Source organism: Oreochromis aureus, linkage group 23 (genome assembly GCF_013358895.1).
Source record: "Oreochromis aureus strain Israel breed Guangdong linkage group 23, ZZ_aureus, whole genome shotgun sequence".
Taxonomy (NCBI): Eukaryota; Metazoa; Chordata; class Actinopteri; order Cichliformes; family Cichlidae; genus Oreochromis; species Oreochromis aureus.
In genome coordinates this window covers 11,941,141-11,963,133 of record NC_052963.1, presented here as the reverse complement: position 1 = coordinate 11,963,133, position 21,993 = coordinate 11,941,141, and the positions used below count along the sequence as shown (strand labels likewise).

The window sequence follows — 21,993 nt, the reverse complement described above, 5'->3', positions numbered from 1 at the left end:
CAAACGTGGATCGGCCTCCCCAGAGCAATGACTTCAACATTACTGAAGCAGGATGGGATCATCTTGGTGACAAATGGAACAAGCCTGGAGAACTATTTATGAAGACTACTTAAAGAAATAACAAGAAAGCTGCCTAAGAGAGTTCAGGATGTGTAGAAGAATAATGGTGGTCATACCAAATATTGACATTCAGGCTTGTTATATACTGCATTTCCATTTATGTTTGCACAGTACTGTAACAGACACTCTTAAAAACAGAATTTGAAGACCGGTTAATGATTAAAGGTAGTAATCCAGATACAGGTCATTGCAACATATTAAGTTTGTTTCAGTTTGTTCTTTTATTTTCACATGTGCAGTTGCAGTTTTATATCACAGTCTGATGACATTAAACCTGTTCCGCTTTGTGAAACTCGTCCAGAGAGGTTATATGTTTAGACATAAAAGATCAAACTGAGTACTTTATGGAAAAAGGAGAAATTAGAAAATATATTCCTTTTTTTCAATTTTTACAGTTCGGTAAGTTACTTTTTTTTAAACGTTTAAGCAGGATTTTAAACATAAATCACAGTACTACCGTACACAAACTAGTCAGTTAATATCGTTCTCTAAAGCCGATGTCACCGCTCGCCGTCCATCTCCACATACAGATGGTTGGCCTTTTAAAAGTAAGGACACATCAAAACGTTTACTCTCCTCACTGATAATGAAATATTAAACAAGCTGAATTTAATGCACTCTTTAAACCTGAAACATTCAAACTGATTTTTTTTTTTCTTCACAAATTGTGCAGTACTTTGTCAGCCGACAAGGAGAACTTGAACAGGGTGCCGTTTTTACATGCAGAATGTACACTTTTTGCATTTCTACACTATGCACAAGGAGGCGCTGACTGAAAAAGAGGAGGTTAGTACAAATGCAGTGCACTACGACAAGTTGGGGGAAACAGACACATTTTGCGCAATGTTATGTTCACTTTGTACAACCCAACCCTGAGACTTGGATGCTGAGTGGTTCACAAGAGCAAAATCGGCTTTTCCATACAGTCGAGCAAGGTGCTAAATTTCTTGATGATCTTTTTTTTTTTATCTTGTTTTTGAATACAGATCCCAAACATTGGCCCAGATATATGATGCAGAATGACAGTATTATTCCCTACAAGAACAGAAAAAATTCTGCTCTAGTAAAACTCTTGAAAATCAACCTCAAATATTGATGTTAAATACATGCGTGATGCATGGCATGCATGAACTTGTCATGGCACAAAGGAGGTTATTTGGTAAATATACAGATCCCAGTAATCACTGTACAAATAGTACACGGGCATATCTAACAGGTCTGTAGATAAATAACAAATTCAATTACACGTGGATGTACGAAATTAAATCCTACTTACAAATGTAAATAAAAATGAGGCATTGATCACACAGAGGAAACTTGGGAACACTTCTCTTATCGTGTCACGTTAAAGTCACTCGCGTGTGGGTAAAGATCTACTAGCCGTCAACATCCATTGAAGTCAGAGAATCCGTTTTCAGGCAACGAGTGAAAAAACCAACAACGACTGAATGGGAATTTCTAACTTTGAACCCTAAAGGTGCGGGTGCGGATTGGCGTCGTATTACTCATCTAACTGTGGGAATGTGCAACTACGATTCAAACCTGGTGTTGTCGTTAAAACATTTACATACAATCTTTATATGGGTAACCAAAGGGATAAAATAGACTCTTAAATTCCCCCTCTGCTTTAGTTATAAAGTTTCATCAACTGACCATTAAATTAAATAATTTATAGCATATATTAACAGTTAATCCATCATTCCAACTCTTCCTAACGCCACCTATATAGATATAGACATCTGCCTCTGAATGAAAAAACAAGGTGGATGCTTTTAGCCGTGGTACAAAATAAAGGCATCACTGTTGTACTAAAGAGACTGAAATCAAACAGGTTCTTTAAAAAAAAAAAAAGTTTCCAAACTTTTAATTAAAGCCATGAACCTGCTTTTCATTGAATACACTCCTGTCAGGGCAGCATTCAGCATAACAGAAAACCCCTTTACTATAAATGCAATATGAAATGGTGCATTTATAGTAAAGTAAAGCTGTGTAATTATGAACGCTGCCCAATAGAAGCTAATGATGGTCCTGGTGTAGACACGACTCCTGAGACTTTAACAGACTCTTCTGACGTGAGGCTATAAAAGCAGAACGCACCAAGTATCTCAACCATCTGCCACACAATCACCGACCAACACTCTTTAACTCCAAACTCATTGATAAATGGATTTTGTATAGCCGTATGCATGAATATAATGTAGTTTTAACATACAAATAAAAGCAAAACATTGGGGGAGGGGCGCAGCAGGGCAGCTATGACTGTGGTTGATGCTGAGGGGATGGAGGTGTGTCTGGAGTTTCTCCCGCCACCTGTCCTTCAGGGCTGATGTCCAGCCCCTCATCCAGTTCACTTTGGTCCAAAAGCTCAAAGTCCTCTTCCTCGGTCGGAACTAGTGTGTCGTCGGGGAACTCCTCGCCGGTGCCACTTTCCGTTGTGATCGCCTCATCTGGTTCCTCGTCAGGACCGAGCGCCTCTGCCGTGGTAACTGTAGTGTTAGCAGTGGTGTCAGTGGGTGTCTCCAGAGCGCCCGGTGGGGTTTCACTGGGAAGAAACTCAGCCAGAGAGGGCTCCTCGCTGGCCTCGCTGGAACGCAGCAGGGCTGACAGAGTGTTCTGCACGACAGTGGAGATAGCAGTGCTCACTATCTCCTCGCTCAGGGCCTCCAAGGAACGCTGTGCACCCTGGGTGACTGCAGGCTCCGTCTTCTCTCCTCCCCCATCTACACCTGCCACAGGCAGCGTGCCCTCTTCACCCCCAGGTGGTCGACCGTGTCCGTTGAAATGTGTGTTCACAAAATGGAGGGGGGATGCTAGGTGCTGGATAAGGAGGCTGGCGGGGCTCAACGGTTCCCCTTCGGACTGAGTGTCAGCCTGGGCTCCCTCTCCCTGGCCTGAGCCTCGCAGAGGAAAGTGAAGCAGACTGTGCTCAATGGAGGGGAACTCCTCCACTGAGGGGAACTCAGGGAGATCCCGCAGGTAGGACTCCTCTGGGTCACTTTGTAAACTCTGCTGGTCCAAATCTGCAGTAGGCAAGAGACGGTATAAAACCATAAATAAATGCAAGTCATGCACATATAATTTTCACAATGATATCTTAACAACGAGAGGATGAGGTGACATTCCACTTATGATAACAATCTGATGCACAGAAGCACGACAAACTAAAAGGAACACTTGCCCACATACTGTCATACTTTCTTTGAAAAGAGCAAAGGAAAGACACTAGGTCTGGCCAAGAGAGAGTTTTATTGTTTTATTTTGCTAATTTAGTTTGTCTGCATCTCTAAAAATTTGATACTGGTGAATGACATTGCACAGAGCAGCACACACACCTCTGCACACACTCACTATCCAAATTTCTTTCTTATATAGACCTCTTCAATTGCTTGTTGACCTAATTATCTAATCAGCCTGTCCAACAGTATCAACTCAATGAATTTAAGCGTACAGACATGATCAAGACGATCTCTTAGAGTTCAAACCAAGCAGAATGGGGAAAGAAGGTGATTTAAGTGACTTTGAACATGGCTGTTGGTGCCGGACGGGCTGGTCTATTTCAGAAACTGTTGATTTACTGGGATTTTCCCAAACAATCAGAGAGTGGGCTGAAAATGAAAAAAAATATCCAGTGAGTGGCAGTTCTGAGTGAAAAAAGAAACTTGTTGATGCCAGATACAGAGGACAGATTCCTTTGAGCTGATAAGTAAGGCAACAGCAACTCAAATGACCTCTCATTACAACTAAGATATGCAGAAGTGCATCTCTGAAAGCAAACACGTTTAGCCTTGAAGCAGATGGGATACAGCAGCAGAAGACCTCGTCAGGTGCCTCGGCAGGTTGACTGGAATATAGAAGATTAGAAAAATGTTCCCTAGTCTAATTAGTTTTGATTTCTAGTGCCACAAATCGAATGGTAGGGTCATAATTCATGTGAAAGCATGGATCCCACATGCCTTTTATCAGTGGTTCAGGTCAAAGATGGTGGTGTAACGATGTGGGTAATATTTTATTAGCACGCTTTGTGCCCCTTAGTATCAACTGATCATCATTTACACACCACGTCCACATGTGAGTACTGTTGCTGGCAATGTCCATTGCTGTGTGACACTGTACCCGTCTTCTGATGGCCATTTCCAGCACGATAACACCCAGTGCCACAAAGTTGAAATCATATCAGACTCAGTTCAGATCATGGATGTAGCAGCTGTGTGATGCTGTCTTGTCAACTTGGATCAAAAACAAAATATTTTTTTAAACAACTTTAATCAAAGTTCAACACTGACACATGACAACTACCTTCAGAGACGTCGGTGAGTTGAGGAGTAGTGGCTCTGGACACCGAGAAGCCTCCACTCTCCAAGATGGATGCCTCTTCATCTGACAGCTCAGAGTCTGTGATGGCCATAGCCAGAGCCGTAGTTTTCACATCCACCTGACCGAAGAAAACGAAATAAAATAAAATAATGACGCATTATTTTCCACGTTTCAAAACCTGAAAAAGATAAGGGTAAACCAGACTCCTCTGGTTACTCCACATGCAACAAGTTTGAATTTATTACAAGGACTATAACCTTCATAGCTCGTAGCAGTAATCCAGGTTATACTAGTTTGTTTATTTTATTACGTTTGCACCATGCCCTGCAGGTGTTCATTCACAGCATAGCGACTGAATACCTGACATGACACCGACTCTGTCAGTTACTGAACTGAACCGTGTACTTTCTGCTGTTGCGCTAATGGAATGCGGCTGTACTGGAAAGATAATCCTTCAGGTCATTTGGCACAGCGCAGAGCTCCATTCCCATCAACACGTCACCACATTCATAAAGGTCGGTGCTGACTTCAGCACACTGTGCTGCTGCTGCAGCTTCCTCTGCTAGTCTTACACTTTAAAGCGGCACCCTTACATATACGTACTCTCTGTGCATTGTGGGTTGTGTTGCAGGTGTGTGTCCTTACCGTTGGAGCAAAGCAGGACAGCTCCTCCTCGCTCTCGCTCTCCGTTTCAGCTCTGGGCTCGTCCCCCTCCTCCACCTCCTTCTTTATCTCTGTTTAAAACCCCCCACACACACAAACACGTGTTTTCAACATGCCATGAAGGACACCACAACAACAACAACAAACCACTAAAGGAAGTGCTTCAAAGACAAAGACTGCGGTATGAGAATTAGGTAACCAAAGGAAACTGCGGCTTTACAGTGGCTCCTTTTGTTTGTGTGTGCAGAGCCCGAGATGTTGGGTATCGCTGAGAGGACAAAGAAAGGTGAGCTACATCGATTCTTGCGCAACAACGCCGACTTCACTTGAAAGCACGTTGCGGCTGAAAGTGGCTCTCTCACTCACTCCTCTTGTCGTGTTTGCGGTGCTCCGTGTCTCCCTTCATGCTGTAGTCCAGTTTCATCAGGATCGGTTCCAGACCGGTGTACATCCTCTGGATCAGCTCATGGTACACCACCAGTGGCCACAACAGAACGCTCAGCACTGAAAAGCAGCATGAATAAAGCACATGGGTTTCTTTTGTTGTTTTAATTACTGCACTGACTCCTATTATTACTCACTGCCAGACACCCTCTGTTATGACTCACCTATAATATAGGAGATCATGATTCCTGGTACGTAATGTCCAACCACAGCCAGAACAAAACAGCCACTGCACATCATCACACAGAACTGGAAAAAAGAGAAAGCGAGAGATATCATCAGTGTGTGCTGTATTTATGTCATAGAGAACACTTTACTATAGCCCTTTCTAAAAGTGGGATAGTTAATATCACTGGCATCACCAAACGGTTAGTGTGATGCTATTCGTACTGTTGACTTTTTCCCCAAAACACTGCTGAAAGGAATAACAGCACTACTCCTAAGTTTTGTTTTTTTAAACCGATGATTAAAAGGTCCTGCATCCGACATGTAGTTATGGAAATGCATCCAAACACTAGTAAAGCTGTGCAAAGAATCAGGTGATTATTAAACTGCAGCTCAAAAACACTGGCTCTGTGTGTCACTTCACTCGCCTCACACAACGCCCACAATCCCATTTATAATTCAGTCTTTATGGTGGATATTAAGTCGTAACAACTGAAGATAATTCACTGTAATTAATGAGGTTATCGACTTTGTGCCACGTGTGCAAATACCTACAACGCAAAACTCAAGAGAAAGACTTCTGTAAACAGCTGGAAGCAACAAACCAACTTCACCACAGGGTAACGGTCTCATTTTCATTAGAGACATCTCTCTGTAATCTGACCTCCATCATTAATACATGTAAAGTTCTGGGTGAAATGTGGCCAAAGCCTAATATTGCAGATGTCATGCTCATTGCAGGGGGGAAAAAGCCGTTTATCCCAAAGGACTGATTCTACGAGACAGGTCTGGGCAGAGTAGAATGAGAAAGAAACTGAAAGCTTTTTCAGTTATTTCTCCAGAAGGATCCAGTTTTTCAGTTAGCTGAGGAACTCGCTCAAGAAGGGGGAACAATCACAGTCTAATCTAGTGCGTGTCTATTAACTGACACAATGGCATTCTTTAAGAATTGTGCCATGTTGACAGTGATGTGTAAATGTGACTAGATTTACCTTGGAAGACCGCCATTGTGAGTTTTCCAAAAAGTAACCAAGGTGCACTTTCAGACATAAAGCAGACATATTCTAATTCTGTCATATTATCAAAAACACTTTAAAAGGACATTTAAGGAGTTGTTTAATGTGTTGTTAAGGCTACATTACTTGTTTGAGATTCCCAAAGTCCAATACCCAAGTCCAAGTAATGTGTTTTTTTTTTCTTGCTGTAGTCTTGCACTACAATCAGACTCATTTAGCGAGAGGAAAATGGTGAAGGGGAGGAGTGGAGATGTGGACGTTACTTTTATTTTTAATGCACAAAAGCAAAAGAACATGATGGTGAAGTGGAAACTGTCTCCAGGACAGAAACAATTGCATTATGCTGCTAATGCAACATTGTCTCTTTGCAAGGTCTGCACATACAGCATGTTAACACAAAGCTAGCCAAGAACCCAGAGGGACGTTAGACGTTAGAAGAATTGGCTATCTTCTTTTAAAAAAAAAAAGAAAAAAAAAAAGAAAGAAAGAAAAACCACAACCTGACATCAGTCACATAAACACTTATACTTGCACTGTTAGAGAGTTACCCCAATAACATGTGTGCATATGCATTTCCATGGTCACACCAAAGCACTGTACCTTGCCATGGTTCTGTCGTTTGTACTGCAGCATCTCCTGCAGATACATGCAACAGGTCAGATAACTCTCAGCCAGGTGGTGGCTGAGCTCGGGGATGCTGAGCAGACGCTGCTCCACGCTCATTGTCTCACTATGATCAAACAAGAACACACACACACACACACACACACACACAGGAAGAAAAAAAAAAATTCAACACCTGTGACGGACACAGATCTGTATTTGAAGCAGTTCAGGCTGTACTTATGTTAGCAAAGGTGCAGGTTAGGATTTCATGTTTGCATAATGACGATTTAGGGAGACAGATGCACACAAGTGAACACAAACACAACACACTAAATGAGGCAGGGAGCCTGAAATTAATTATAATGACAGAGTGTTGTGTGACAAACGGGTCATAACAGCCGACATGGACAGACTTTAATGGATGACTTTTACAATAATTTAACGCAGGAAAAAGCACTGCTTAAGAAAACAAAATCAACTTATTACACTACAAACCTTTGTGCAGGAGGAGCGTCTACATGTTGAACTGTAGAAGAGACAAAAAAAAAAAAAACAATCCACAATTAGCACAGAATTTGTCGAAACATCTTTTTTTTTCTCCTATGACCCCAGTTCCACAAAAAGTTGGGCCGCTGTGTAAAATATAAACAGAATGCAGCAAGTTGCAAAAAGTTCCTCCAGCTGTTTCTTTTTAAGGACCGCTTCCTTTTAAAGCCTTTTCCTTCCCGTCCCAACAGTTGTGAGACGCGTCGCTGCCATCAAACTCAAAAGGAGCTCATATTTTTCTTAAACATATTTTTTCTACGTTCTACTGTGAATTAAATTTGACTTTATCAGATTTGCAAATCACTGCATGCAGTTTTGGTTTGCACTTTCAAACAGCATCATAACTTTTTCAGATTTTTATGATTCGCACATTGAATATTAACGGAAAAGTGCTTTTTTTTCAGCCTTGTAACATATTTTGTGGATGTTTGACTACTCAGTTAATATAATACCAGAAATCGCACGATGTGTGTGAGTGGAGGAACAACCTCAACTTGAACAAAATTTTAGCTTTGTCAGCAATACCTGATAGACAACATTACGCGAACTATTAGAGGAAGGCATCATTGTGATTACTTTGAGACCTTACCAGTAATGATGGGCAACTTAGGCTTCCATCTCTCCAGCAGCATGAGCCCCAGCAGGGACACGCTTATCAGAAACAGAGGCCGCAAGGAGGTGGAGGACAGGATCCTGCAGAAACACACACAGACGTATATAAACTGAAATACGGGGAATCTATTAAAGCTTTATTGCTCTGGTTGAATATGAGCCAAGGGAAAGTAATCAGACAGCAGACTAACAGCTTGTCAACCAGGCCTGAGCCACTCATCTTTACGTCTTCTCTTAAATTGCGGTATTAACAGGTGTGACACCTTAAAATAAATTTTATCTATATAATATAATTCCTTATAGTCAGCAGGGAACATATGCCGTGCCGAAAAGGAAGTTTAAACTGGCTTGCAACCTTCGTTAGCATTAGGCTAAAGACGTGGGATTAGCTAACTTATCTTGACATTCACTCGTAATACCCTTGCTGACGTTAGCCAGCTAGCTAACAATACACTCCAAAGCAGCCTTATCAGTGTGAGAGACAAGCGTGATTAAACGCAGACTCGACGTTTACCAGAATAATGTGTTCAGTGTCAGGGCGACAAAGATGCTGTACAACGGCCTCTCCCAGACCAGCAGCCTCTGCACCCACAGCAGCAGGAGTTCATACTGCGATAGCCAACCCTGAAGACGCTCCCGCAGGCGAACGAGCTCCGGGTTTCCGTCCCCGCACACCTGCTCCGACGTCCCCGCAGGGAACAGGGCCTCTAGGCCGACCGAAGAGGAGGTAACCGAGGGGCGTCTTCTGGCCTCCTCTCCGCTCGCCATGTTTCCCCCACTTTGTTATGTTGTTTTGGAGATCACGGGGTATATGGAAAGATGAGGGTCAAGCAGGACAGAGTGAAACCGATGAAGCTTCCGGTTGAAACGTTCAAAATAAAGTAGGTCGATAAAGCGCAGCGAGCACAGTCACGTCTTTCTGTTAAGTTTATGGTAAAAGCAAAAGTGACCTTGCTTCTGAGAAGACCTCCATAAGATATTTTAATAATAATAACATAATTAAAATAAAGCTGATACTGAAACATGCCGTGAAACTCTGATAGCTAAATTAATCTAAACGGAATAGAAAAATGCAAAACTGCAAAAATAAATACATAAATAAACGCCAACTTATACCTGAAGTTATACAGATACATTTCTATTTTCTATAACGATTACAGAAAAAACTTGATTATGTTGTGTGTGTGTGTATGTGTGTGTGTGTGTATGGGTACAGACTGTGCAGGCTGTGACCTGCGAGTGTATTTTATTTTGAAGGTAGCTCCCCTTCCGATCCCAGTCTGTCGCAAAGACGGGTGCACAGATGGGCGGGCGGATCATACGGCCCGTCATAGAACAGAAAAAAATAGAGTCACGTGTTTCCTTGTTTACTGTGTAGAAAAGACGGGGTTAAAGAAAGCCAAAGAGTACCACCGTGTGGTTAGAGATACTGATGGGTGTGCAACATTTTATACAACTTGAAACTATTAAATTTAACGGGTTTTTTTTTTTTTAAATCAAGATTTCCTCACGCACGTGCTTTTTTTCGTTTAATATTAGTTTTCTTTAGAAAACAAATGAATTGTATTTGCACTAAATAAGTGCTGTCACTTGTGAAAAAAACAAAGGACATTAGACTTGAGAAAAAGAGCTTTTGATGCTCACAAAGCAGGAGATGGATATACAAAGTTATCAAAGCTTTTTCAAGTATCAAGAACTGGAATGACTTGAATGCCACTGAAAATCTGTGAAGTAAACTGAAGGCCAAATAATTACGTTTTTATGAGGCAAAGCACTGAAAAGACAACACAACAAGCTTAAATACAAATTTAATTGAGAAATGTTATCAAAATCAGTAAACATTTACTAATCAAGCTGATCAAATGCTGCTTTGTGTTGTGGAGCTGCGCAGATGCATTGGGGCATTAGGGTTCAGAAAGCATATAAACAGCAGTAGCGTTGGGGATTATTTCTTCCTGGTATGAGCGCTCATTTCAGTCACATATCAATTTCTGAAAAACAAAAAAGAAAATTTGCAATCACACTACTTAGAAATGAACTTGGGAGTCTTTATGGTGGTGACTGATGCTTTGTTTCAAGAAAATGAAACAAAGCATCAGTCAAACAGCACAAACACAAAAGAGGGTCATGAGCCTACCTGCCTGGGTGCACTGCCAGGACTCAAGCCTACACAGGTGCTAAAGGAGGGGAGGGGGACCCTCTTTCCCCTGGTGCTAGGACAAGAGGGCATCAATACCTGCAGGGGTTAAGACCATTGCCTGCAGCAGGTCAGACAGAGAGATGATGCCTTTCACCACATCAGCTCTGTCCACCAGGACCAGCCGATGGACCTGGGATAAGCACAAAGGACTTATCTTTTATTATCCTTTGACCTCATAATTTCATGATAAATCTTAAAGAGGCTGAAAAAAGTCTACCTCAGCTTTAACTATACGGTCTAAAATGATTTCCAAGGTTTCGTATGGATAGCACTTAATAACTCCCTCAACGCAACATATCCGCTTTTCAACAGCCTCCTGCATTGTCATGTCCAGATTGTTGTAGGTCTTCTGGGCTGCCAGGTTCTGCAATGGATCAAAGACGGTATCTGGGAAAGTGTGTGTGTGAACAGTGCTTTGATACTTAAGGAAAATAAGCTGAGTATTAAATATAGTCATGTTCGATTTGTACTTACAATGACATCAAATCTTGAGTAGAGTGCCACAACTTTGCCTGGGAAAACAAATAGTTTGACAATGTAATAACCGTGTTACAGGTCTAACAGTCTTTATTTTTATGTTTTTTCTGTCATGTGTATACTGTTTCAGTGGTGGATACACATTAAAGCATGGCCAAAGTGTCAGATGAGGAGGTGAGAGGTGAGGTGTCATGGTCCCTGGGTCTTGGATCCAGGGCTTTGTGTTCTTGTGATCACTTATGTTTTAATTGAGCTGTTTTGTATATTGGTATAGTCAATATTTTCCTTTGGAAATTATTATACCATCTATTTAGTCTCTGTTTATATTCTTGTTCTTCTAGGTTACATAATGTTTCGTTATCATGCTTTGTGCTCCCTTCCTGTTTCTCCGGCATGTCCCCGGGTCTGCCTTGTCACTCTGTGTTCTGTCTCCCTGGCTTTCGGATTTCCTCTTTTGTATTTCCATTTTGTTCCTTCTACCTTATCTCCATGTTTGTTTATCTTCTGTCTCTTTGTCAAGTTCCTATGGGTCTCTGTGTGTGTGCGCGCGTTTATTTTGATAGTGTTTTGTGTGCTTCGTATTGTTTTAATTCCCCTGCTTTGTTATCCTGGTTTGTTGCGGCTGTCTTCCCTGGTGTTTCCCCATCTCCCTAATTACCTGGTGTGTATTTAAGTCCTCTGTTTCCTGCTGCTGTTCGTTGTCTCCTCCCTTGCAGACTTCCTTGAAGGTTTGTAGTGGTTGGTTTTGATCTGGATTATTTTGTACTCAATTTAAGTTCTGCAATAAAGCTGTCTCTTAGAGTAAACTTAGTTTCCAAGTCCTCCATTTGGGTCCAACACACAGCCAGCCTTGACAAGTATATATACAAGTGATCATTGTGAGCCAAAAGCTCAGGCTTCAGACTGGCGTAAATTATTCTTTCCGGTAGGTTTTTCTTCACTTGGCTCTGTATGACATTGTATACAGTGGATATCCCTGAGGACCTACCCACCTGCTGTTCAAGCTATTGTTTACAAGGGGCAGGCAATCAGAAGCATCAATCTATCTTTGGATTGTGGGAAGCACAGGGAAAGCATGCAAACTCCACACAGAAATGCCCCTGGCTGACTGCTCACTTCAAACCCAAGACCTTCTGGCTGTGAGGCAGCACTGATGACAATGGCGCCATCTCAATATAAGGCAGATAAGCATTATTGTGACCAGTGAATCGTGCAGAGCTACTCGTATAATGTACCTTGTTCATCCACCACTGGCAGCGCAGACACCCGCCTCTCCACAAATATAGAGAGGGCATCATAAAGCGATGCTGTTTGCTGGACAGTGGCGATGTTCCTGAAAGTTCCTATCCCAAGTTCCTGGATCGGCCTCTTTGTGAATGCAGGCTTGGGAAGTTTTTTCCCCTAAAAGAATCCAAACACCCATATTTGAAAAACAAGAGCATCATGGTACTCAAGGCTACAAAAAACATCATAACTAAAGCTTTTGCTCACAAATATATGGAGGAACTTGAGGATTCTTTTGTGGGTCAGAATGTGCAGGACATTCCCAGACTCTGGATCGATTACGGGCAGCCTGTGGATTTTGTATCTGAGTAAGGAATAGATGGCTTCGAAGAGGCTGGATGGAGAAGAGATAAGAAGAGGAATGTGTGCCAACTGGAATTTGAAACAGAGGTGCCTCAGAGCGTTGTGTCCACTCACCTGGCCTCTGGAGAGATACTAATGAGGAAGTTATTGGAATACTGCAAATAAACATCTAAACAGAAGAGGAGAGAAACGGCTCAGATGAATTTCATAGACCTCTGGGCACAGATAATGCCATTAATTCCTGCTTGCATATTTACTTCGAAGGGAATCACCTCTCCATGTTTCTATCTTGTGGCTCTCAAGCTCATACATCTGAACCTTAAAAAAACAAAAAATAAAAGACAGGTATTTTTATAGTTGCTAGCAAGAAAATAGGAACTTTTCTGTCATTTAATAGTTTATCTGTTACATGGGTGTAGTATGAATGGCTGTGCGGGAGGTCTTTATCAGTAGGACAAGTTGTAAAATTTACGAAAGTTAAAAGTCAGAAATGTATGCCTTCTTTCACATGTTTCTAAAACGTCGAGTGGGCCGGATTGGGGTTTTTCCTGGGCTGATTGTGGCCCCCAGTCCTTTGTTTAACTCTACAGTAGGGGTGTCCAACCTGAGTGGCTTCAAACTGCGGGAATTTAGTGCTCACCATGGGGGACTTGTAATAGCAGTGAAGGATGTTGATGAAATCTGTAATAGTCAGCATACCTGTGGTAGAGGAGGATTCGCATTCCCATTATTACAAGTAAGCGAGCCCAGTCTACCATATCTGTCCCATTAATTCGTCATCTTACCCACAAATCTCTGCAGCTTGCTGTCCCATAGTGGTGCAGCCCTCAAGCCATTTGCCACCAGTGCATAAAAGGCTTTTTTCACCTTAGGGGTTAAAGATTTTTCAGTCAGTGATGTTTTACAGGTAAATAACACTACTCTGTGACAATTCAATATGAAAGTCTAGATGTGCAACAACTCATGGAAAAGCTTCAGGCTCACTTGTAGTGTGGTATCAAATATGACCAGTTTACAGCTGGTTGGAATGGCATCATAACAGCGGTGACTTTTCATGAATTTCATGTAGACTGTGGCATCAGCCTCTAGGAGAAAATACACCAGCTGGTCACAACACACTGTTTGAACAGGGTTCAGCAGTTATAGACGAAGACATATTCATGCACACACACACACAGCAACAAAACGAAGGAAAGTGCTAACAGCACAAAGCCAACAAATGCAAATACACATATGCACATTTCCAGGCACAGATCCAAATGCAGACATCTGCCAGGCATTGTACCTTGACTCTGTATTTCCTGCTTCTTTTCTGGGAATGACACCTATAACATATATCACTGTCAACAAAATCCCCATGGCTACTTATTTCCTTGGTTTCAACAATATTATCAACCTCCCAGACACCCCCAATCATATACATTTCACCTGTGAACGAGGCTCCATAACTCTGTCTTGTGTCCATGAAAAAGTGGTTTTCAAAGCAGCAAACTCAGACCGTTTGTTAGCCTTTTCTACAAAGCAGCTGGGTCTATATTAGGAGTTCTCAAATGGTATGTGTCAAGCCAGGAGTGTAGGGGAGGGGTAAGAGAAGCTTGGCATAGAGTCAGGGGGGAGGGACATCCCATATTCTACCAAAACCAGACATCTGTTTTCCCCCTCTGTAAAAATGCTCATCCAAAACATAAGGCTTGTCATGGCCCTTAAAAACATGCATTAGCTTTTCAAGTCTTATGGGATCACTTAGTGCAATCCCATAATTTCTCCCTCATTTCTTCATATTTTGCCAGGAAAATGTGATATACAAACATACATATATATATGGAAATACAGAATATAAGGCAAAAATAGTTTGTACAATTCTAACAAGCTTGAAAGTCAATATTTGGTCAATATTTTGACCATCTTTATTCTTCATCACAGTCTGAACTCTCTTAGGCAGCTTTCTTGTCATGTCTTTATGTATTCTTCAGGAATAGTTCACCAGGCTTCTTGAAGGACATTCAAAGCTCTTCTTTGGATGTTTCTGCCTTTTCTCTGGCAACATGATCCCACACTGCTTCAATAATGTTGAGGTCCGAGGTCTGGGTAGGCGAATTTATCCATGTGTGTTTTCCTACTGAGGCACGCTTTTACAGCATTGGCAGTGTGTTTGTGATAAATGAACCCACTGCCAATCAGACACTTTTCAGATGGTATTGCACGGTGGATTAAAATATGATCCATCAATTTTGACCAGATATCCAACACCACTGGCTGTAACGCAGCCCCAAATCATGACAGAGTGTTTTGCACATAGCTATAGATACTGTTATACCTCTTTCCTGACCTCCTCCATACATACTGAGGATGATTTGAACAAAAAATAACTAAATAAATAATTGAAAAATCAAATTTGGTAATTTGTTCCCTTTCACTTGTCAAGTTTCCTCAAGTTTTTAAGGATACACTGCACCCAATGCCAAGATATCTCCGGTAACAGCTCTTTGGGAATTACCCCAAAATACCATTTAATACCTGTAAGAAGAAATGGGAATAAATAATGTGTTTTTGCAGTAGGCTGCTACTAACAAAGTGCCTCAAGTTGTCTGTTATGTCTAGATACAACATTTGTTAAATCCTTGAGTTTGGTGCCCTTATTTAATGCTTGGGACATTAGTCAGAAGTGGTTTAGTCTGTTTTCTCTCATTTAAAGGTTAAAAATTCAAACATACAACAAACATACTGTTTCACATTTACTGAAATTCAGCTTGGCTTCATTGTATGTTGACACAGAATTATATACAAAGTATCTCAAACAAATGCGGTCTTTATTCTTTTTTTTGCTACACATTTTACAATATTTGCATTTTATACCATGTACAAAATTTAAGGGGTTCACGATCCAAAGTGTATCAAATTCAAAATTCAGATCAATTTGTTAAAGGTTCAATTACAAAGTAAATATAGATTTGTAGCGGTGTAGATAAAAATAACCATTTCCCCTTCTGGTGCTGAAAACATGACAATAATGCAGTAACAATGCAAGATGATGTTCTACATCAATGAAAATGGAGCCAAAAAGTGCAAATCTCCCGCAACAAAGGAAGGTTGATGTTTTCCTTTAAGACATTACATGCAAAAACAACAACAAAAAAAGACTGCATGAAATCACAGGAACGCATCCTTTACACAGGTGTTCCACCTGGGGAACATCTGGCTAAGACCCTGTTATAGGAAAGTGACGTAAGGATTATATTTTGTTGCCACATCACATCTGGTAAAACAGAAAAAACGACAAAAATCAGCCACCATTACCAGAATATGTGGAAACGGTGTGGCATGTGACAATAACGCCAAGACATAAAGACAGTTTCAACTGTCTGGTCTCCTGTGTCCAACCATTTCTCTTCCATGATGTGGAACCCTCTCAAGCCTAGAAGACAATTGGATTTTATAACTAGCTATCAGTGCCAACAGTATTGTGTATGTGAATGACCAATGTCTATTGCAATCCTCAAGCTGCATCAAAGAAAGGTACATGGTTACACAAAACGAATATGAATAAGAAAATTTAGCCTGGTTTAAGTCCCTTCTTCATTAAAAAAATAAAACAACTTACCGTGAAACTTTCAACTTTCATATATGCTTGGTAACCACCACACACATTCATTAACCTGCCAAATGTGAACAGCTTAACGTGGACATGAAACACTACATGTATAAAGGCTAATTTACACCATTAAGTCCTGTTCTCAAAAACTGATGTAGATGTGACTCTGTCTGTGAAACTGGCTTTAAAAAAAAAGTGGCTAAATTTAAAGTTTTTAGAATATGTTTAGCGCCATCTTGTGTGAGTACAGAACGTTATGTCACTGTAGTTCATGTAAGCTGACTGGTAACAGAAACAGTAACTCAGGGGAAAATAAGGACACTTAGACTAAAAATCAGTTTAAGGGGATCACTTTTGTGCTGCCCCTGGCTGCAACAATGAGATTTATGTTAGAAATGAGGATATACTGTCTACTTAACTCGCCATCTCTTAAGAAGTAAATGGGTCTTTGTTGTTTGGCTAGCTGCACCGAATGGGAAAATCCACCCGTTAGCTGTAAGGGCAGGTTTTTAAAGCTCTTTATAAACGAGAATTGTGTGGTGGACAGACTGTTTGAGTCAGTTGGAGGGTGTTTCAGCAGACCGACGACCTGAAGTCAGAAACTCTGATTTTTCCTCGTCTGGTCGTGTGTACCGAGCGGCACAATCAGCTGATGTGATCAGCGTTATTCTATACATTTTTTAAAATCTTACAAGTGAGGAAAAGTAAGTGAGATTGTAATGTGGATGTATCCTGTGATATAAACTGTTTAGTTGTGCTTGGGAAAAGACAGGATATTTTATTAGATAAAACAGCGCTGATCACATCTTGCAAACATCTGCTTTGTCAGCTGATTGGGCGGCATAGTGAGAAAAAGCTGTAGTGTTGGACTCCAGCTTGTCGGTCTGGTGATTCAAACAGGCTCTCCTCCACACTGTTCTCATTTATAAAATGCATCAGAAACTGAAACATAACGGCTAACAGGTGGAGTTTCCTGTTTGAGTGCAGCTAGCCAAACTACCTAAAACCACTTACTGCTTAAGAGACAGAGAGTGACAGAGAAGTCGATTTGTTAGCATAAAATTCATTGTTGCAGCCAGTGGCAGCACAAAAGCAACCCCCTAGACTGATTTTTAGTTTTAGTGACCCTGTTTTCCCCTGAGTTATTGCTTCAGTTATTAGTCAACTAACATAAACTAATTTAAGTCTTTTTTACTGCAACCAACCAACCAACCAACCAACCCAGCGATGTCACGGTCTTTATTGACACAAGATGGTGCTAAACATGTTTTATAAACTTTTAACTTCACTTAATTCTTAAATCCAGCTTAACAGACAGGATTACATCTATGTCGGTTTTTGAGAGCAGGACTCCATCGTGTAAATTAGCCTTTATACATATAGTGGTTCATGTCAACTTTAAAAATTACCGCTGTGACGCAGCACCTCGGAACACATTCAATTCAAAAGCCCTACAACAGCAAGCGACAGTGGCGAACTCTTAAAACAGAAGGGTGATAATGTGAATTTAGTTGCTGCAGAGAATTAAATGAACTAAACTTTACAATGCTTGTGATTAATCAAGCATTGTGGTATTTGAATTGAATCAAATTTCCTCTGCAGTATTTAACTATATAGAAATTTCCTCCCTGTGAACCTCTTGGAAAAGTGCCCAACTCCTCTCGTCTTTTCTCCTGTATTCTAGATCTGGAAATGTAAACAAAGAGTAGATGAGTGACAGCAACAATGCAGGTTTCATTTCCAGACTCCATTACTACAGGATGAAAAGCTCTGCCATTTCTAGCCAGGCATGAGCAAAGCTTGGACTTTGTCAACTGGCAGCATAGACTCTGGGTGGCAAGGTCTCAGCTGTGCAGGAGGAAAAATATCTAGATGAGAGTCCACACTTGGCTTGGCAGGACCGAGGAGGCTGGAGGAGAACCACGATGAATGAGGCTGATGGTTTTCAAAGGGGCCGTGAGGGAGGACTGATGAGGTGTTTCGAAGCCCGCAAGCAAGAGGAGGGAGTGTTGCGAGACAGCCAGGACAGATGAAGGACACAGGAGACCAGGTCTGGGAGGCTTCCACATCAGGTTTCGTTTCAGGATGTATATGACCCATCGAGGCAAGCAGGGAACCCCAGAGACACAATACAGATGTTTGTGCGGAAGACGATCGAGGCCTTTGACTGTGGTGTTGCCTGCTTCCAGGTGAGCCAGTCTGACGGTTAACACTCTTGTTGGCCAGAACACAACAAGGGAGGCGGCGGGCTGAGGAAGAGGTTTCTGGACTCAGGTTGGAAGCCAAAAAGTGGGTCAGGCTGATCTCATCTGGTGGAAGAAGAGACTGGCCTCCTCTAGAGAGACTGAGCTGGTGAATCACAGCACTGGTGGCAATAAGGCCAGCCACACTGGTTAGATAGACCAGGCCAAGCATACAGGATACCTGAAAAGGAATTGAAAAAGTCTTATGATGAAACGAAGAACTGCATTATTGGCTTAAAGGGAAACCCATTATGTTTTCTGTCACATATACACTACTACAATGAAGAACGCTGATATTATATAGGCTCAAAGTTTAAATAATGAGGTCAACCTATGTATAATAATCACTATGAACCAAAAGAGACGGTACTCTTGGATGTCTACGATGGCAAAGAAAGATATTTGTCAGCTCAGACACACAGCTCAACGAAGCCCCACCAACCTTTTCTTCAAACCATATGTTTGAGAGGCGCAGCCAATCAGACAAAAGGTGGATTTAAGGGACAGCAAACTGATGGCTTATTTCAACCAGGAAATTGACTGAGTGCCCACATGATGGCCCATAAGAAGGTAAAAAATATCCGAATAGCTTTTGCCCTCTAAAGAGCAAGGGCTATACTAAAACGCTGATGTTTTATGACATTTTTATTGTAATACGTCAGCCTGTTATGGGATCATTTTGACATCGCAGGGCGTTGTATTGAAAAAATAAAATGTGTGTTAAAGAGCTCTCTCCATGCCCTTTAATATGATGCATTACTCAATATGGTTTCTCTGAGCTGTTTTTTCCCCCAAATCAAAGTTGACCTTGGGGGGAAAAAAACAACTAGGACAGACAAACAAACAAACAAACAAACTGATCCTATTACGTACTTCCTTCCCTTCGAGGAGGAGAAAATATGGAACTGGAAATGGGCATAAAAGGTCTCCTTTAATACTTTGTGCACTTTGGTTGGTTGTAAAAGTATAAAATGGATCAATAAAAAAAGGTTTAAATATAAAGGCTAAATATTAACGTTCTAAAAATATGTGTCCTCTTCCTACCTTAGTAAAGTGCTGGTAGATGGCTGTGAGGGCTTGACTCCACACAGAGTGCTCAAGCAGCACGCAGAGGTCAGTGTAGGTGAACCAGCCGCGTTTCATCCCCTGCCGCTCCGCAATGCTGGAAATACACATCACACACAGATATATTTGAAATGAAAGGCTTTAATCAATTCTGTTGTGTTTTGTGGGCTAAATGTAAATTCTTGTAAATGCTGCATTTTAGTGTTGAGTTACAACAAACCTGGTCTCCAGTTGACTTAGTAAATCAAAGAAGTCATTCGGGTCAGCGAAGAGGCTCCACTCCTTGAAGATATGACACATCATTTGAAGCAAATGCTCACGCAGGTACACCTTATTTACACACACACAATTACTTACAATGGCGTTCAAGAAGTTCATCTCCAGGTTGTTGACAGTCTTGACATCCAACTTCCCAGCTGCTCCCCATTCATCATTGAAAACCTCCTCTTCTTCACCTTCATCATACAGGTACTTGCTGGCTACCATCTAAATCATGAATAAAAATTTACAGTATTTCATGGCACTATCTCGACATTATGCTGGCTTAAAACAAATAATAAATCATAACAAAATCTCACTTAGAATGACGTCTGAACCCTAAAAACATACCATGGAGATCAGGAAGAGGTCAGAGGAGGAGATCTTTTGGAGGTATTCAGGGTTTCTATGTCTAAGCCTTTCTATGTAAACAAGAGCCAGCATCATGGCACACGGAGAAATGCAGGCCTCCCTGAAACAAAAACAAATTGTTTTAGGCACATGATTCAAAGTGCAATAACCCATCTCCGTAAGAATGAATAATATCTGTCTACGTTTACTTAGTACAGCACAAACCTGGCAACATGGGCAGCATACTTCTTCTGAAGCTTTCGTATTGGGCTTGGGGCAGACTTTTGGAAGATTTCAACAGCAATATCTGAAAGCAGAAAAAAGAAAGTGGGCTCCAAGTGTGATTTTTCGAACCCTCTTTTATCAGTGGCTCTGATCATTAAAAAAAAGCCATTGCTCAATATACAAACAAAATTCTATTAACAACAACATTAAACTGTCTTATAACAAGTCAGAAAGAAGAGTTCATCCGGAGCAGATTACTTCTGAAGCAGAGCCAAAAACTTTAGCCAAATTAATTATACATATAAAGCTTTAAGTGACAGTTGACGCTTTGCTTACCTGTAACAGGGCAGGAAAGGGCATCTAAAGCAACATCATTGTCCAGGCCATAATATAATCGCTTTCTCACTCTTTCGGTCAATTTCTGGTGTCCAGGAAGAAACTATACGAAACACAAAATCCCAAATTAGCTATATTAGTTTGACTATTATGGAAACTGTTGGGTGAACTTAAGTTGGGCTGAAAGTCGATTTTTTTTCTTAAGGTAGGCGATACCAACAAAAACACAAAACAATTAAAAATAATGCAAAAAACAAAAAACAAGCTTAGCATATTTAAACCAATGCTAACATGCTAACAGCAGAGAGTAGCTCCTGTTTACCACAACTGCTGCTAGGCTTGGGCTGGCCCGTAGCTCGTCGGCGGAAGTCTAAAATAACAGCTACCACTAGCATTATGCTATCCACGGACGTTTGCATACCTTAAGGTTTTTAAGATTTACACATGGTAAGACTATTTGTAAAGATGAACACGTATCACACAGGAGAGTAAAGCATCTGTCTCCACCAACTCGGCCAATATTTTGGGACAGGAGCTTCAAAGTTTACTCGCATAAGTCAGCTAATGCTAGCTAAATTGCCTAGTCTTAGCTAGCGTGGTGTTAGCTCAACAACTTACCGTGAACTCTTGGAAATCCGAGAACTGAAATGTATTCTCGTTAAATAAAGCGTCGAAATCCATATCTACGACAGATTAAACATTAGTCCGCCAAATAATGAGAAAATGACAACTTGGCCTGGCTCCCTCCTGTTTGGTAAAGCTTGCGACGCCCTGACGGAGGGACACAGACGGTGACAGCTGAAACCTCCAGCTGTTTCCCTCTCTTTCCGGGCACATACAGATGCTGGGACTCCAGGGGGCGCAGTCTGCCGCTGTTACACGAAAGTTAAATTCAGGTCAAAAAGTATTTTTTTTAGTATATATGGCCTATTTAACCCTTCGATGAAACCACAGCCTCAGAAACCTGAATTGTTGTTGTTGTAACTGAGCAGAATTCACTGACATCAAGCCATCACTAATAGCAATACATTCACATGGTATGGCATGACTTACCAAGGATATAAAACTCAGTTAATTCATTATAACACACAGTCCAGTCCACAAGAGCATAACTAAGTAAAATAATAATTTCCTGAATCTATCAGTCATGTGATATCCTACCACCTTAATTTT

The 21,993-nt window shown here is 41.2% G+C and overlaps 3 protein-coding genes across 7 annotated transcripts; all 3 read right to left on the bottom strand.

The window, feature by feature from the left end:
• Positions 1-317: 317 nt before the first annotated feature.
• On the bottom strand, positions 318-9,330 carry retreg2 (reticulophagy regulator family member 2). The gene is made up of 9 exons (XM_031738436.2): positions 9,001-9,330; positions 8,464-8,567; positions 7,824-7,854; positions 7,323-7,452; positions 5,706-5,790; positions 5,464-5,601; positions 5,080-5,168; positions 4,417-4,552; positions 318-3,140 (listed from the first exon to the last, which is right to left on the bottom strand). The coding sequence occupies exons 1-9, from the start codon at positions 9,252-9,254 to the stop codon at positions 2,374-2,376; spliced, it is 1,734 nt and encodes a 577-aa protein (XP_031594296.1). The 5' UTR covers positions 9,255-9,330; the 3' UTR covers positions 318-2,373.
• Positions 9,331-10,220: 890 nt separating this feature from the next.
• Positions 10,221-14,360, bottom strand: prkag3a (protein kinase, AMP-activated, gamma 3a non-catalytic subunit). Of its 5 annotated transcripts, XM_039606436.1 has the most exons (13): positions 14,179-14,319; positions 14,036-14,075; positions 13,735-13,833; positions 13,536-13,617; positions 13,391-13,449; positions 13,008-13,068; positions 12,865-12,919; positions 12,655-12,781; positions 12,399-12,564; positions 11,161-11,198; positions 10,904-11,050; positions 10,624-10,816; positions 10,226-10,477 (listed from the first exon to the last, which is right to left on the bottom strand). In XM_039606436.1, exons 3-12 carry the CDS (start codon positions 13,813-13,815, stop codon positions 10,700-10,702), a joined length of 933 nt encoding a protein of 310 aa, XP_039462370.1. In that variant the 5' UTR covers positions 13,816-13,833; positions 14,036-14,075; positions 14,179-14,319; the 3' UTR covers positions 10,226-10,477; positions 10,624-10,699. The 5 variants fall into 5 exon arrangements, with proteins under 5 accessions (XP_039462367.1, XP_039462368.1, XP_039462370.1 ...); XM_039606433.1 differs by having other exon boundaries at positions 10,221-10,477; positions 14,036-14,316; XM_039606434.1 differs by having other exon boundaries at positions 10,221-10,477; positions 13,023-13,068; positions 14,036-14,316.
• A 1,181-nt stretch (positions 14,361-15,541) lies between these two features.
• On the bottom strand, positions 15,542-21,663 carry cnppd1 (cyclin Pas1/PHO80 domain containing 1). Its single transcript, XM_031738437.2, has 8 exons — positions 21,439-21,663; positions 20,821-20,923; positions 20,485-20,566; positions 20,260-20,380; positions 20,008-20,136; positions 19,871-19,932; positions 19,630-19,747; positions 15,542-18,766 (listed from the first exon to the last, which is right to left on the bottom strand). The coding sequence occupies exons 1-8, from the start codon at positions 21,499-21,501 to the stop codon at positions 18,122-18,124; spliced, it is 1,323 nt and encodes a 440-aa protein (XP_031594297.1). The 5' UTR covers positions 21,502-21,663; the 3' UTR covers positions 15,542-18,121.
• Between the last annotated feature and the right edge of the window lie 330 nt (positions 21,664-21,993).

What these genes read in the sequence shown, in the direction of transcription:
- retreg2 (XM_031738436.2), bottom strand. Translation starts at nt 9,254, where the DNA reads ATGGCGAGCGGAGAGGAGGCCAGAAGACGCCCCTCGGTTACCTCCTCT. An exon ending in ACACTGAACACATTATTCTG is followed by an intron (nt 8,568 to 9,000) that starts GTAAACGTCGAG and finishes GTGTTTCTGCAG; the next exon opens with GATCCTGTCCTCCACCTCCT. An exon ending in GACGCTCCTCCTGCACAAAG is followed by an intron (nt 7,453 to 7,823) that starts GTTTGTAGTGTA and finishes GTTTGATCATAG; the next exon opens with TGAGACAATGAGCGTGGAGC.
- prkag3a (XM_039606433.1), bottom strand. Translation starts at nt 14,215, where the DNA reads ATGGACACAAGACAGAGTTATGGAGCCTCGTTCACAGGTGAAATGTAT. An exon ending in CAAGCTGCAGAGATTTGTGG is followed by an intron (nt 13,450 to 13,535) that starts GTAAGATGACGA and finishes CCTCTACCACAG; the next exon opens with GTATGCTGACTATTACAGAT. An exon ending in GCCAGTGGTGGATGAACAAG is followed by an intron (nt 11,199 to 12,398) that starts GTACATTATACG and finishes TTGTTTTCCCAG; the next exon opens with GCAAAGTTGTGGCACTCTAC.
- cnppd1 (XM_031738437.2), bottom strand. Translation starts at nt 21,501, where the DNA reads ATGGATTTCGACGCTTTATTTAACGAGAATACATTTCAGTTCTCGGAT. An exon ending in CGGATTTCCAAGAGTTCACG is followed by an intron (nt 20,924 to 21,438) that starts GTAAGTTGTTGA and finishes TGTTTCGTATAG; the next exon opens with TTTCTTCCTGGACACCAGAA. An exon ending in CTAAGTCAACTGGAGACCAG is followed by an intron (nt 19,748 to 19,870) that starts GTTTGTTGTAAC and finishes GTGTATTTCCAG; the next exon opens with CATTGCGGAGCGGCAGGGGA.